This window comes from Morus notabilis, unplaced genomic scaffold (assembly GCF_000414095.1).
Source record: "Morus notabilis unplaced genomic scaffold, ASM41409v2 Scaffold542, whole genome shotgun sequence".
Classification (NCBI taxonomy): Eukaryota; Viridiplantae; Streptophyta; class Magnoliopsida; order Rosales; family Moraceae; genus Morus; species Morus notabilis.
In genome coordinates, this window is record NW_010364664.1 from 310,248 (window position 1) to 324,613 (window position 14,366).

Below are 14,366 nucleotides of genomic sequence, written 5' to 3' on the forward strand. Positions count from 1 at the left end.
AAATAAACAAATACTTTATAAAATATATGAGTAAATTTTTATACGTCACTTTTATACCTAGTTCATTTTATAAATTTGAGTTTTTAATTTAAATTGATATGTGATCTTTTTTGAGAGATTTTAATTATAACAAAAAAAATTAGATATGATATTTTTTGAAACCTTTTTATTGCAGAAACTTAGAGCCCGTTTAGTTGGATGATTCGTTTTCTGATTTGAATTATAATTCATGGTTCGCTATAGTATTTTCTCTCATAAAAAACACACGTAAATAAAAAATAATATTAATCTTATGATTCTAATCCATGATCCAAACGGGCTCTTAGAATTGAAAACTTGAATCAGTAAAATGAACGAGACATTAGTTAATATCCTTTTTTGTCAAGTAATTATATTGGTTAAAACTTTAAAGGACATTAATTAAGAGTAAGAGTAAAAATCTAGACACATATACTCTAAGAATAAGTTTAATAATTTTTTTTTAAAAATTATTACATTTAGATTTTTACGTCTCACTCTTTAATATGATTATTTAGCTAGAAAATATATTAATTAAAAATAAAAAATAAAAATCTAGACCCATAAATTTTAAAATTTATTTTGTCTTCTTTTCTCATTTTTCAATGATTGCTTACTTCTTCTTCTTTCTTATCTTTTTCTTTTTTGAAAAAAAAAAAAAAAATCAATTGTGTTATTTGGTACTATGGCAGAAATTCAAGGCCTAATTAACTCGTTTTTTCTCCTCTCAAAATGCTCTCTAGATTCAATAATTTTAGAGGCTCACTTTAGAATCCCTTCGCAGCCAATGTATTGTTGGGTGTGGAGGCATAAGTAAAAATTAGGTACAGAAATGTGCCCAAAGCTCAATACTATAGATCCTCACTTTAAAATCCCTTCACGGTGAATGTATTATGCATTGTTGGTTGTGGTGGCATAAATAAAAATCGAGTTTGTCTTTGAGTATAATTAGATCAGATTCTTTACGTTTATTACAATTAATTGAATTGGAAAAAAATTTTAAGTGACGTTTAGTTTATGAATTTAAAATCATAATCCATACTTTTTAAAATTTAAATTTTTTATAAAAAAAATACTATAATAAATTAATAATTATGACGTAAAATTAAGTCAAAACTCTCTAAACAAACGTAACATTAAAGTGAGACTTTAAAGTGTAGAATCTTAAATAGGTGATGGAAATGGACTGCTTCTTTTGTTCACGTAAATTGTTAGGTTCATGTAAAGAGGTTGCTTCCAATGGGCCCACTTGTAAGGTGCTTGGAGCCCACTTAAAGCTGGTTCGTGTCACCTGCCATTTAAGTTCATCTGGCATAAAATTCTGGTTCCCCACCAGTTGCTTCTGAGTTCTCATTGTCGCATACGTATTATCAAAAGTAGTTTTCTTATGGGCCCCCAAAATTGGAAGATTTTATTTTGTCCCAAAGTTTTTGTTTTGTTTATTATCTGGTTCGCTTAACATGAAAATTGAAAAGAAAGATGCCAGAATTAAGATTATTTTCTGCCACATTCATTTTATCGATTCAAAGTTTTAATTTTAAATTTTTATAATTAAAAGTTTTTATAAAATATCACATTTAATTTTTTTATTACAGTTAAAAATTCTTAGAAAATGTCACATTTAACTTTTTCTGTTATAGTTAAAAGCTCTAAAAAAATATCATATCTCAACTCGAATTGAAAACTCGAATCCGCGAAGTGAACTAGACCCATAATTATCTTCCCAATTATAAATTTTATTTTAAAATGTCTCTTAATTTTATAAAACAGCTTAAAACATCTCTTAATATATAGAAAATAAATTAAAGTCCTGTTTATTTTATTAATTTGAGTTTAAAATTTGATTTTTATTGCAATAAAAAGCTCTTAAAAATAATCACATTTAATTTTTTTTTACTACAGTAAAAAACTCACATAAAATCATTCATATCTCAATTGAAATTAAAAATTCGAATTAACGAATTAAACGAGCCTTAAATCACCATATTTCTTTTAACTCTGTGTGTATTTTAACAGAATTGATGACGTGGCGTATTAGACGTTTGGTTCATAAATTAAAATCATGAGATTAAAATTATTTTTGATTTACATATATTTTTTATAAAAAAAATATTATAACAAACTATGAACTATGATTCAAATTATGATACTAATTCTCTTATTAAACGTCTTAATTAAGGTGTTGTTGGTCAGATGGCGTTTCATTTGGAGGCTGCTGATTAAAAAAATCCCCTTAGGACCTCAGTTGCTGAACTCAAACAAGAGTGCTTTGACCCAATTCATCCATCTCGGAGGACCAGAGGAGAGCAACAAGCCAACAACCAATGTCAGATCTACCGGACGAGCTATGGCGGCGAATCCTCGAAATCGGCGTCCAAACCTGTGGTTTTACCTACAAAGACCTCTGCTGCCTCTCTATCTCCTCCCGACGCCTCCACCGCCTCTCCGACGACGACGAACTCTGGTCCGTCCTTCTCTCCTCCAATTTTTGTCTCATCGATCGCTCCGCTTCACCCTCACTCGCCTCCAAGTCGCTCTACAAGTTCAGGTGACTCGCTTTGTTTTCTTCTATGCAGAAGTAAAAAGTTGTTGCGTTTTGTTTTTGCCTGTTCTGAGATAGTTTAGGGTTTAGATTTGAGAGGGAAAAGGAGAAGAAGATTGCTGCTCACCGGAGGGCGGTGCTGAGGAAGGAGAGTCAGATTGCGGAACATTCAAGAAAGATTCGGGAATTCGAGAATAGCTTGGCGGTGGAGAGCGATAAGATGAGGGCAACTCTTGTGGAGTTATCCAATTTACGCAAAATTAGGTAATGATTATTATTATGTTTTAATATTTTGTAAGTTGATTGACCACGGTTGTAATCGTTAATGTTATCTTTCTAGCTTTGCACTCAGTTTGGTTGGAGTTAGAGGGAAAAAAAGGGATAGGAAAGTGGAATGATAGAAATAATAGTGTTTTCTGTATGCCGTTTGCTGTATTTGGACTTAGGAAGGAAAGAACGGAATGATATTGATTTAGGACCTTGCGAGAGAAATGAAGAAGAACGGATGCAGAATTAGGGAGAAATTAGAATCAGCAGAGAGGGACTGCATATTCGATACCTAACATAATCAAGCCCACAAAAAGAGATGGGCAATCCTAATTTGAACTAGGAAGCTTGAGAACCTGATAAAAAACAAAAGACTCATTTTTTTAGGGTTCTATCTTGATAACATAACTTAAATCTCTCATCATCGTAATTATATGGCTTTTATTTTTGTTACTTTAAGGCAAGCTTCGGTGGCTTTGAATGTCTGGCAGCCGGAGGTGGTCCGTGGAAAGATTAAACAGGTAGTGGAACAGAATGCTGTGCCTGTTGAGTCTCGGGTCCACGCCTTGGAGATGGAGCTCAAGCTTTGCAAGCAGCAGATTTCAGGTTTTGAAAAAGCCTATGTAAGTCATGGAAATCATTGGGTTCACTATTTTATAAAGGCACTGTAAAGAATAGTGTGACGGTATTTGTTGGCGTTTCGATGTAGAAGGACGAGAAACGGAGATTTGATGTGGCGAAAGAAGAGTTGAAATCAATGAGATATCATCCTTTACGGCCTAATGAATCAATGAGTAGTGTGAAAGATGTATGTGAGACTAATATCAGAGCAAAGAAGATGAAAAGATGCAGTAAGGGTAAGTGTGAAAACACTGTTTATTTCTATTCTTGATACGGTATAAACTGCCGTACTAAATTCTGACTGCTGAACAGACGCAATTCTGACTGCTGAACCTATGAACTTGCGCATAAACAAACACAACTTCCATACATAGACAAACAATTTGGAGCATCTAGATTTATATCATTCGTAAGTGAATACTTTTGCGCATTACATGAGGTCGTCAACCACCTATTGCATCCACTTTTCCCCTGAAACTAATCACATTTTGTTCCATGTCGTCAAGTAAGTGGTAAATACTCTTTTCTTCATAACTGACCTTTTTGCTCCCTTTGATAAGCCACATATTTACCGACTCTTGTAGATTCACATATGTTATTACTAACTGAGCTTTAGAATCTTTACTAACAATTTTACAAAATAACTAGAGCCTGGTTACAGCTTATCATCTTTGTCCATCAAAAGATCAAGAGAGGTGTCGTGAAATTTGTTTGAATTAGAATTATGCGCCCATAGCTTAAACTGTCAAATTAATCGTTCTTTTTGGAAAAAAAAAAAAATGTCACCGGTCGAGGTTGTAATGTCTAACTATATTTAAATGTTTTGTTTCCCTTGTGTTGGTCCTGTCTATGGGAGCTCGGTTACTAACGAATTTAGTATGGTGATAAGACCTTACTAAGTGATAAATTGAAAGTTTGTTGTAACTTGCAAATCAACGCAACTTGAGCTGGCAGTGAAGTATGAGTTTTTAGAGGGTTGATTGTTGTACATTTGAATTAAACTTCGTTTTAATTTTATGTTATGTCATAGTATTTGTATTTTTCTTCATGCTAATCAAGGATTTTATTTATGGGGTTTCGATTGGCAATGTGTGTATTGATCAAATTGTCTTTAGTTATAGCTGGGACGAGCCTTGCTCTTATGATTTTGCAGTTGGTAATACTAAAGGGGAACATATGCCAGTAGAACTTTGCTTGGATTTTGATGTTAATATTTTGTTCTGTTATGGTAGATTGTGTAATCACTGGCATAGTAAGCTTTCCTTGGGGAGAGTGGCTGCTAGCTAAGATATTTAGAGATTGTTATTATGGAAAAAAATCAATGGCCTTCAATTTTGATCCACTTGTAGAGGTCGTGGCAAAGCTTGAATTTAATTTCTCATAGGTATTGAATTTCCATTGATGTGAAGATACAGTAGGAGAAACATTGATGTGGTCTTGCGTTTTAAGACGCTTTAAGGAATTAAGTTATACAAAGGAAAGAGGCTCTTCAATTTTGGGAACTTTCCCAAAGAAAAGGTTCTTCAACTTTCAGAATATATATATATATATATATGTATGTATGTTTTGTAGATAAACTTTCAGAATATATGCTTATATCTTTCTTTTTTTCCCCTCCAACTTTCAGAATTTATGCTTATATCATGAGGTCATCTTTTTATGCATCAACAAACTTTTACTACTTGATAGTTTCACATCCTATCATCTTTGTTTAACTTGAAACATCTGAATTTTCTTACCATGATGTTCCATAGGAAAAAAGTAGATGTCCTCACGTATCGTCACACTTGGCCGAGGGTGAAGTATTTAGACTTTGTAAGGACGTTTGATCCACTTGGTGTTCCTAACAAATGATGCTGGATCCAATTTTCTCCACTTAGTGAGTATGCGAAAGTCTCAAGAGAAGATGATTATGTCCCACAATCACTTGAAAGTAATTTATTTTTCACTTTATACCACCTACTAGTGCAGATGCATTTTCGGAGCATGAGGAGATGTCTACAGTTGCAGGTCTTCCTTAGACCTTTTCATGAAACCATCGGCACAGTTTTACTCTCCGAGTCTCTATTGATGTCAAAAATTATGAAAATGCTAAACATCTTGGAAAGATTTTAGGGATTTTTGACGTCAGTGATTTGTTATAGTAAGTGATAGTGAATGTAGAAGAATGGTGTTCTATTCCTTTTAATAATGGATGCTAACCAATATGAATTTCGAGATAGTGCATCTTGAAAAATAAAAAAAATAAAAAAAAAATCCTCAAGAGTCACTATAAGATGTAGAGTGATTGCTAGTGTTCGAGTTAGAAAATCTGGATAAAAACTTCAAAATGCACCGATGCATTGGCGGTGATAGGTTATAGGCATTATTGTATCTGAGGAAAAAAGAAAAATTGTGTAGTCTTTCAATTGATATTGGCCTACAACAAAATTCCTCGTAGAGATAGCCTGGTTCGTGTGTATCCTTTTTCTTATTTTGATATTGAATCTTAAGATACTCGTATATGCTACAAAGTTATCAACAGTCTTTCCTCTATTTTTAATGCAGCTTTTGAAAGTCTCACATTGAAAAGAGATGAGAATGTCTTCTTTTAACTATTCTATATAAATGGTTATGTATTTTATTTCTCTATCACAACTTACAAGTTAGAGGGGTTCAAATTCCTTTGAACTTCTATATTCAATAATATGATGGACTTATATTTACCGTCTACAAGGTTAGAGGTTTGAATATATGGATAATAACTTTTTTTTAAATAGAGTAGAAAGTAGTCGGTTAGTTCGGTTTAACTGATCACCTTGGCTGGCAAAATCGAAACCGAACCGCTCATGAATCAGGGCGGTCGGTTAACCGACTGAATTAGTCAGTTTGTTGACGTGGAATCGAATTTTTAATTTTTTTCAGTCGGTTTGGCTGTTCAGTCTTGGTTGGTGGTGGTTTTTCAATTTTTTTAAACACTCCTACTTACTACACCTTGTCCTCCGAAGCCAACTATTGATGCTCTTAATGAGGTTTTCCTAGTGTATCAACGCGGGAAGGACTGACAATATGGCTCGCTGTTATATGATAGTGAGCATGTCCATTGTGCTTCAGGCATAACATGAAGATTACCAAACTGCTTGGTAGATCACAGATAATCTTGCGGACATGTTCGGTGGCCAAGCTGCTGAAAAATGTTAGGAAGCCCTTTGTAACCTTATTAACTGCAGATAGAAGGACGAATCTTCCATCAAGGAACATATGCTGAAGGTGATGGGCTATTTGACTAATGTTCAGACCAAGGAGGCAAACATCGATGCTAAGTCTCAGATAACCATGATAATCGAGACTTTGTTGAAGGAGTATATTTTGTTCAAGGCAACGTTCAATCTAAGCGCTAGACAGAATATAACCCTGACAGAGTTGATGCAAGAACTCTAGAAGTTCGAGCGTATGATCAAGGGGTCAACTACTATAGAGGCCAACTTGGCTGAGACATTTTCCTCCAAACCCACTCCAGGGAATGGAAAGAAGAAGCAGAGAACTAAGAAGGAGAGTTCTTCTATTTCGCCATCCATGGGCAAGAATAAGAAGAAGAACCCGAGCAAGTTTAAGTGCTTTCATTGTAGGAAAGTGGGGCACATGAAGAAGAATTGCAAAGACTACCTAGCCACTAAAGGCAGAGGAGGTGAGTGCGATCTTTTGATTGTTAAGGCATGTCTAGTTGAAGAATCCAGTGACACCTGGGTCATAGATTCTGAAGCAACTAATCTTGTGTGTATTTCTCTGCAGGGGTTCAAGCAAATGAGAAGTTTTCTTAATAAGAGCTTCACGTTGAGGATGAGCGATGAGACTCTATATTGGCTGAAGCAGTGGGAAACGTCCATATTTATTTTGATAGTTATATGACTTTAATTTTGCGAGACTGTTTTTATGATCCTCAGTTTAAGATGACTCTTATTTATGTCGTTTGTTTATTTAAGGATTCTTATTCAGTTTCTTTTAATAATAAAGTTGTGATTCGTAAAAATAAGTCTTTTATCTGTGATGGATGGATGCAAAATAATTTATATTTTATCAAACCTAAGATGGATTCGATGTTGAATACTGAAGTTATTAATAACTCTAAAATGCTTAAAATTTCGCACTCATACTTGGTCACATTGGCCTTAATAGGATACAGAAGTTGGTAAATGATGAACCTTTAAATTTTTTAAAGGTTGAGTCCTTACCACAGTGTGAGTCTTGTTTGGAGGGCAAAATGACCAGAAGACTATTCGGGTCTAAGGGCAACATGGCTGAAGAGGTTTTTGAACTTGTGCATAGAGATGTTTGTGGTCCCATGAACACTAAGGTGCGAGGAGGGTATGAGTATTGCGTCACTTTAATTGACGATTACTCAAGATATGGTTATGTGTATCTGATGCATCACAAAAGTGAAATTTTTGAGAAATTCAGGGAGTTTCATGCTGAAATGAAAAAGCAATTGGATAAACCCATAAAGGCACTTCGATTTGATCGAGGTGGAGAATACCTCTCCGATGAGTTCATTGGGTACTTATTAGAGAATGAGATCTTATCCCATTTGATTACACCAGACACCTCACAACAGAATGGTGTAGCTGGGAGAAGAAATATGACTGTTAGATATGGTACGGTCCATGATGAGTTATTCGACATTGCCTATATCCTTTTAGGATATGCGTTACAAACTGCATGTTATCTTCTAAATAACGTGCCAACAAAGTCAGTTCTTAAAGCTCCTCACGAGTTGTAGACGGGCATGAAGACATCTTTTAACCATATTCGTATATGGGGATATCTTGCACATGTCCTAGACAAAAAAGCGAACAAGTTGGTAGCAAATTAAGAAGTGTGCATTTTTGTGGGTTATCCGAGAGGGATGAAATGAGGTTATTTCTATAACCCTAAGGAAAATAAAGTAGTGGTTTTAATAAATGCAACATTCTTTGAGGAGAGTTACATGAACGATTTTAAGCCTCATAGCAGAGTGGTGCTCGAGGAGATGTTAAGCGATTTAATTGCACTGACATTTCCTTTGGAAACCGAACCAATCAGAGTAGAAAAGGAAGCCTAACAAATATCTTGGGAGATTCAGTGTAGTGGGAGAATTAGGCGTGAACCTGAAAGATTCATGGCTAATGAGGAAATCTTTTTGGCAGAATCTTTGGAACACGACAGGGATCCTTATACTTATAAAGAAGCTATGGAGGATGTTGATGCAAAATTCTGGACTGGAGCAATGAAAGCTGAGATGAAATTTATGGATTCTAATCAAATTTGGGAACTTGTAGATCTTCCCGATGGGATTAAGCCCGTTGGGTGTAAATAGGTCTACAAGAGAAAGAGAAATGCAGAAGGCAAGGTCGAAACCTATAAGGCTAGACTGGTAGCTAAGGGATACACGCAAAAGGATAGAATCAATTACGAGGAAATCTTTTCACTTGTAGCAATGTTTAAGTCCATCCGCATTCTCTTATCCATTGCGGCTGCTCTCGACTATGAGATCTGATAAATGGTTGTCAAGACAACGTTCTTAAATGATCATCTTGAGGAAAGTATTTATATGGTACAACCATAGAAGTTTGAGGCTAAGGGTCAAGAGGGTAAAGTTTGGAAGTTGCTCAAATCTATTTATGGATTAAAGCAAGATTCCCGCTCTTGGAATAAAAGATTTGACTAAGTGATCAAGACTTAAAGGACGTTTGTTTCCTATATTCGTCCATGATTCTAAATCATGATTCATGGTTCTCTACAGTGTTTTCTATCACAAAAAATACACGTAAAACGAGAATAGTTCTGAATCATGATTCTGAATACATAAACCAAACGTCCTCTTATGGATTCCAACAGAATATGGATGAACCTTGCGCTTATAAGCATATTCAAGACGAGAAATTGGTTTTTCTACTATTGTATGTTGATGACATTCTACTCATTGTCAACGATGTAGGGGCTTTGTCATTAGTCAAAGTTTCGCTTACCAAACAGTTTGGCATGAAGGACGTATGAGAAGTTAATTATGTTATGGGTATTCGGATCTTCAGAGATCGAAAGAATAAAATGATAGCTCTCTCCCAGACATTATACATTGATAAAATTTTTGAGAAGTTTGCAATGCAGAATTTCAAGAAAGGCGGGCAACCATCTAGATCTAGAATTACTATTTCAAATAGTGATTGTCCTAAGACATTTGAGGAAAAAGAATACATGGCAAAAGTACCTTATGTTTCGTCGGTTGGCAGCCTCATGTATGCAATGCTTTGCACACGACCGGACATTTGCCATGCGGTCGGGATTGTAAGTCGATCTTAGTCGAATCCAAGACCTAACCACTGGGCAACAGTTAAGAATATATTCAAGTACCTTAGGAGGATTAGGAATCATATGCTGGTATATTCCGAGGATGATCTGACACCTTTAGGACATACAGACTCAGATTTTCTATCCTGTTTGGATTCAAGAAAATTGACTTCGAGGTATGTCTTTACTCTGGGAGGTGGTTCCGTCGTTTGGAGGAGTGTCAAGCAAACTTGCACTGCTGACTCAAGGATGGAAGCCGTGCGACTTTACAAGTTTCTGATGGATCTTGAGGTAGTTCTTGGTGTGGAAAAGTCATTGCAAGCTTTGATATCCTAATTTATGATTTATTGAGGTATGTAAACTTTAGTACAGTTTTGAAAAACGTTTGAAAAGTTTTATGGACAAAAATGCCCTTAGAGCTAAAAACGAGTAAAATTTCAAAGCACGTCCTAGATAGAGGCCGGTTTAGGCTTTTCTACTTAAAGAAATATTAGAGATATAGATGAGCATAGAAATGCCACAATTTAGAGTTTTTCAAGATTCCTTACCGATAAAAAGCTATCGCATCCGAAAGATGCGTTGACCAAACTTTGACCAAGGGTAAAGTAGTCTTTTTAGTTTGAATCAGCCTTATGTTCAGTTGAGAGTTTTGATCCTCATGTCAATATGAGGTTATCGGTGAAAAACGACCAAACCCGACCCCAGGGGTAAAAACGTAATTTCTGGAAATTTAGAATGTTGACCTGTACTAAGTAAAAAAAGAGGCTTAATATAGCAATATAGACTTAGAGGATCAAGTTTAAAATCCTTTAGCCACCCGAAAATGCCATTAAAGACAAAATAGTCATTTTGAGAGGTAAAATGGTTAAACGGACACCGATCTCCGACTTTTAGCTTGAGACCATTAGGACAGAATGTTCAGGGTAACAAGTACCTTAAGTTTGCAAGTTTAGAATCACCAAAACTTGCGAAGGAGTAAGGGTAATGATAATTTTCCTAAATGTAAAACCGTCTCTCGAGAATTGGAAAACCCGAAAATAAACTTAAGTTTTCATGAAAGACCAGTGGTGGTAATCATTTGATCCAAACCTGACTAAGGAGTCCAAATGGGCCCAAAAGCCCAAGTGGCAATTAGAATAACCTTTAAGTTTACCTAAAGAAACCTATCAGATGACAAGTTTAAGGCTTAAGCCCAACAAGTCCAAGCCCATTCATAGAAATACTTGAGGTTAGGATATGCCCAAGGAAGTTGATATGGGGTAACATATAGGTGACCTTAGAGTACACCATCAGGGGATGAACTTAGTTAACTTTCTAAGCCATTGGATAATTAATGAAAATTATCCGGATAATTAATAATTAATTAAGTGAGTTAATTTAGAAATCTAATTCGCGATAGGAAATAAATGTTTAATTAACGTAATTGATTTAGATGTTGATTAATTAATTAAGTGAATTAATTAATTAATTAAGAATAAAAGATGAATGATTATTTGGCGAAGGAAATTTAGTTAATGGGAATTTCTTGGATAATTAATTAATTAAATTAATTCATTAAGGATAGGAATATGGATATTTAATTAATTAATTAAGGAGATTAATTAATTAAGGAGATTAATTAATTAATTGACGATAGGAAAATGGTTATGTGCAGGCCAAAGGATAATTAACCTAAATTGGTTAATAGAGGCTAAGAAGAAATTAACTAGGTAAGTGATTTAAACTTACTAGTTAATCTAAGACGTGAAGATATGACTAAGTAAATGATGATTAATAAAAGTTTAACAAGAGAATGGGTGGGTTTGGTATTGATTCTGGGAGAAGAAAAGCACTTATTGAGATAGTAAAAGCTATTAAAGCTGTTTGGTAAAAAACAAAACAATAGATTTTTGAAGAATTTCTAAACAATCTGAAGCTGAAATCAGAAGCAGCCTAAATGCTGATTCTGATTTTAGCTTATGTGGGAATCAGGTAAGGGAGTTTAATGAAACTTTCTTATTCCCAATTGTACCCCCAATGAAATCTCAAATTTACCACCTGTATAATCACATTTTTCAGACTCATCTTCTCTCTTCTCCTCTCCGTCCTCTCTCTTCTCTGGCTCGGTCTGCAGCGTTATCTCTGTCTCCGTTCTCTCTTCTCTCTTGTCGTTCTCCGTTCGCCTATCTGTGCTCGTTTGATTTCTCCTCTATGTGATTGTAGGTTGCCAGTCTCCCTGTTCGCTGGGTCTCCTCCTCCGACTGCGCGCCGTTATCTACCTCGTCATATATATTGCCTCTGTAAGTACTCGAACTCATCTTGATAAAATTGTGTGTGTGTGTGTGTGTATATTTTCTGAATTTAATGTTGTTTCTCTGTTTTTCATGTTTAGATTTTTTTTGGGTAATTGGGATTTTGTCAGATTTCTTGGTAGAGAAAATACTATTAGAAGGGCCCTCTCTTGTTGCTTTTACCCCCAAAGTAGACAAATCAATTTTTTAGGTTGAGATTGCTTTGCCAGTTTTGTCCCCAATTTCTTGCAATCGGAATCCAAAATGTTTTTGACCCCTTCACTTTGCTCTATCACGTCTTAGCTGCTTCGTTCGGTTGCTCAACAGTACAAAAGAAAAGCCATAGCAAGTTATTGTGCTCCATCTTCGTTTTCACCTTTTATTCACAAGTTTACTAGAAGGAACTCCATGGCTATGGTGGGTTTACTCTCTTATGCACCCAAAAGCCCCACGCCCATTTCTCTCACCAACAAAAACTTCACTTTCATTTTGCTTTCAACTGCAAGGAAGCCTCTCAAAAAGTCATTCCAAGGTGATTTCTTCAATCCCTATTTGTTTCAATTGTGATTTTCCATTTGGGTCCCATCAATTTTTAATTTTTTTTTTCTTTTGTTGGAAATTTCACTGGGACTTTTATTTCTTGCTCTTTGAGTTTAGATTTTTCATTACTGTTGACAGTTAGTTCAGTGTCGAATTTGATGGTTTTAGTGAATGTTTATTTAAAATTAAAATACTCAATTGGTTTTTTTTTGTTTTTATTTTTTTGTTGCTGTTGGGTTTTCTTTTGATGATAACTGGTTGAGCTTGGTAGGACGGAAGATACTTGAATTGGAAAATAGTAGAAACAAATACGTTTGTAGTTGATTATTAGTATTATTATTATAACTCTTTTACATGTTTATTATTATTTTTTTGAACAATTCAAGAAGAAGAATATGATATGGGCATTCAGATAACACAAAATTGAATGTGTTGTACTATTTCTTTTATCAGTTTAGATTAGTGGCTGCATTTAGAGAAGCAGTTTCCGGGGTTGGTGCTATTTTGAGTTTTAGATTATTTTGGGCATCGTTTTCTGTTCAATACTTAATTTTGATAGTTTTTATTGGAGATGGTTTATGTTTAGATGATAAAGGTGGTTGTTATCATGTATGGTTGAGCTCGCTAAAGAATCAAAGAAATTGTATGCAAGGAAGGAGGAAGTCACTGTCCAGTCTGGAGGATGCACTCTAGTCGACAAAGCCTCCATGCACACTTTAGAATCCCCTTCACTTTAGAATGGATAAGGATGTAATTTCTTTGTCCTATAATTAATTATCATTTGGCTTAGCCCGTAGGAACTGTTGTTAAATGAGAAGCGTATGATGTGGGCTTTCAGAGAAACACAAAATTGAGTGTCTTGTGTGCTTATTGCAAGTTGAGACATGTATGACTATTTGAGCTTTGAACTTGTGGATCTTGCACCGAATAGGAGGATGAGAGCATAAAGAGTGCAGTAAAAATAAACTGTTCACTGTTTGTCAAAGGTGTTCCCCCCCTCCCCCTGTTTTTTTGTAGATTAATTGGCACTAAATACAATTACCTTGTTCACTAACTTTACTTTCTGTTCTATGCGGATGTCTTTCATGCTTAAAACTTGATTGAAGTTGATGAATCTTTTACTTATTGCCCTTTGGATATTTTGCCATTTCCTTATTTTTAATAACAATATGTTATTGTTTGCAGAACCCTCTTGGCAATTTGCTCCTTTTGCCTCTACCTTCCTTAGCCGATATAAGTTCTGCAAAAGAGGCATTCAGACGCAGAAAGAGCCAATCAGCCCTGCCGGTGAAGATTTGCAGGAGGACTCTGTAAGCATGAGACCGACTTCGGATTCCTTTAAAGTTTCAACATTACAAAACAAAGCCTTACGAGCAAGCTCATGAGCCAAAACATTATCCGACCTGGGAATCCATTTGAAAACTATCCTAGAAGGATCCATGATTGCCGCAATAGTATGAAGGAAGGAGGAAGTCACTGTCCAGTCTGGAGGATGCACTCTAGTCAACAAAGCCTCCATGCACACTTTAGAATCCCCTTCACTTTAGAATGGATAAGGATGTAATTTCTTTGTCCTATAATTAATTATCATTTGGCTTAGCCCGTTTCTTAGCATGAAATTTCTCAATAAATTTATCATATTTTCTTACATATTTTTGAGAAGAACCCTACCAAAATTGATAATTATGGTATTTGATTGCGTTATCAAGATTGACAATTTATCATTATGCTTCTTTTAGTTGTAATTATATTGTGAATGAAGAAATGAAAAAAAAAAAAAATTAATTATCATAAATTTATTATTA

The 14,366-nt window shown here is 35.0% G+C and overlaps 1 protein-coding gene across 3 annotated transcripts; it reads left to right on the forward strand.

Moving 5' to 3' along the window:
• The first annotated feature begins 2,228 nt into the window (after nucleotides 1–2,228).
• On the forward strand, nucleotides 2,229–14,213 carry LOC21394541 (F-box protein SKIP24). 3 transcript variants are annotated; one of them, XM_024171362.1, is made up of 6 exons: nucleotides 2,229–2,566; nucleotides 2,651–2,824; nucleotides 3,288–3,450; nucleotides 3,537–3,684; nucleotides 11,954–12,030; nucleotides 13,747–13,945. In XM_024171362.1, the coding sequence occupies exons 1-6, from the start codon at nucleotides 2,343–2,345 to the stop codon at nucleotides 13,873–13,875; spliced, it is 915 nt and encodes a 304-aa protein (XP_024027130.1). In that variant the 5' UTR covers nucleotides 2,229–2,342; the 3' UTR covers nucleotides 13,876–13,945. The 3 variants fall into 3 exon arrangements, with proteins under 3 accessions (XP_024027130.1, XP_024027131.1, XP_024027133.1); XM_024171363.1 differs by having other exon boundaries at nucleotides 3,540–3,684; XM_024171365.1 differs by lacking the exon at nucleotides 11,954–12,030 and having other exon boundaries at nucleotides 13,747–14,213.
• The last annotated feature ends 153 nt before the right edge of the window (nucleotides 14,214–14,366 follow it).

What these genes read in the sequence shown, in the direction of transcription:
- LOC21394541 (XM_024171362.1), top strand. Translation starts at nt 2,343, where the DNA reads ATGTCAGATCTACCGGACGAGCTATGGCGGCGAATCCTCGAAATCGGC. An exon ending in CAGGTTTTGAAAAAGCCTAT is followed by an intron (nt 3,451 to 3,536) that starts GTAAGTCATGGA and finishes GTTTCGATGTAG; the next exon opens with AAGGACGAGAAACGGAGATT. An exon ending in TCGTCATATATATTGCCTCT is followed by an intron (nt 12,031 to 13,746) that starts GTAAGTACTCGA and finishes TATTGTTTGCAG; the next exon opens with AACCCTCTTGGCAATTTGCT.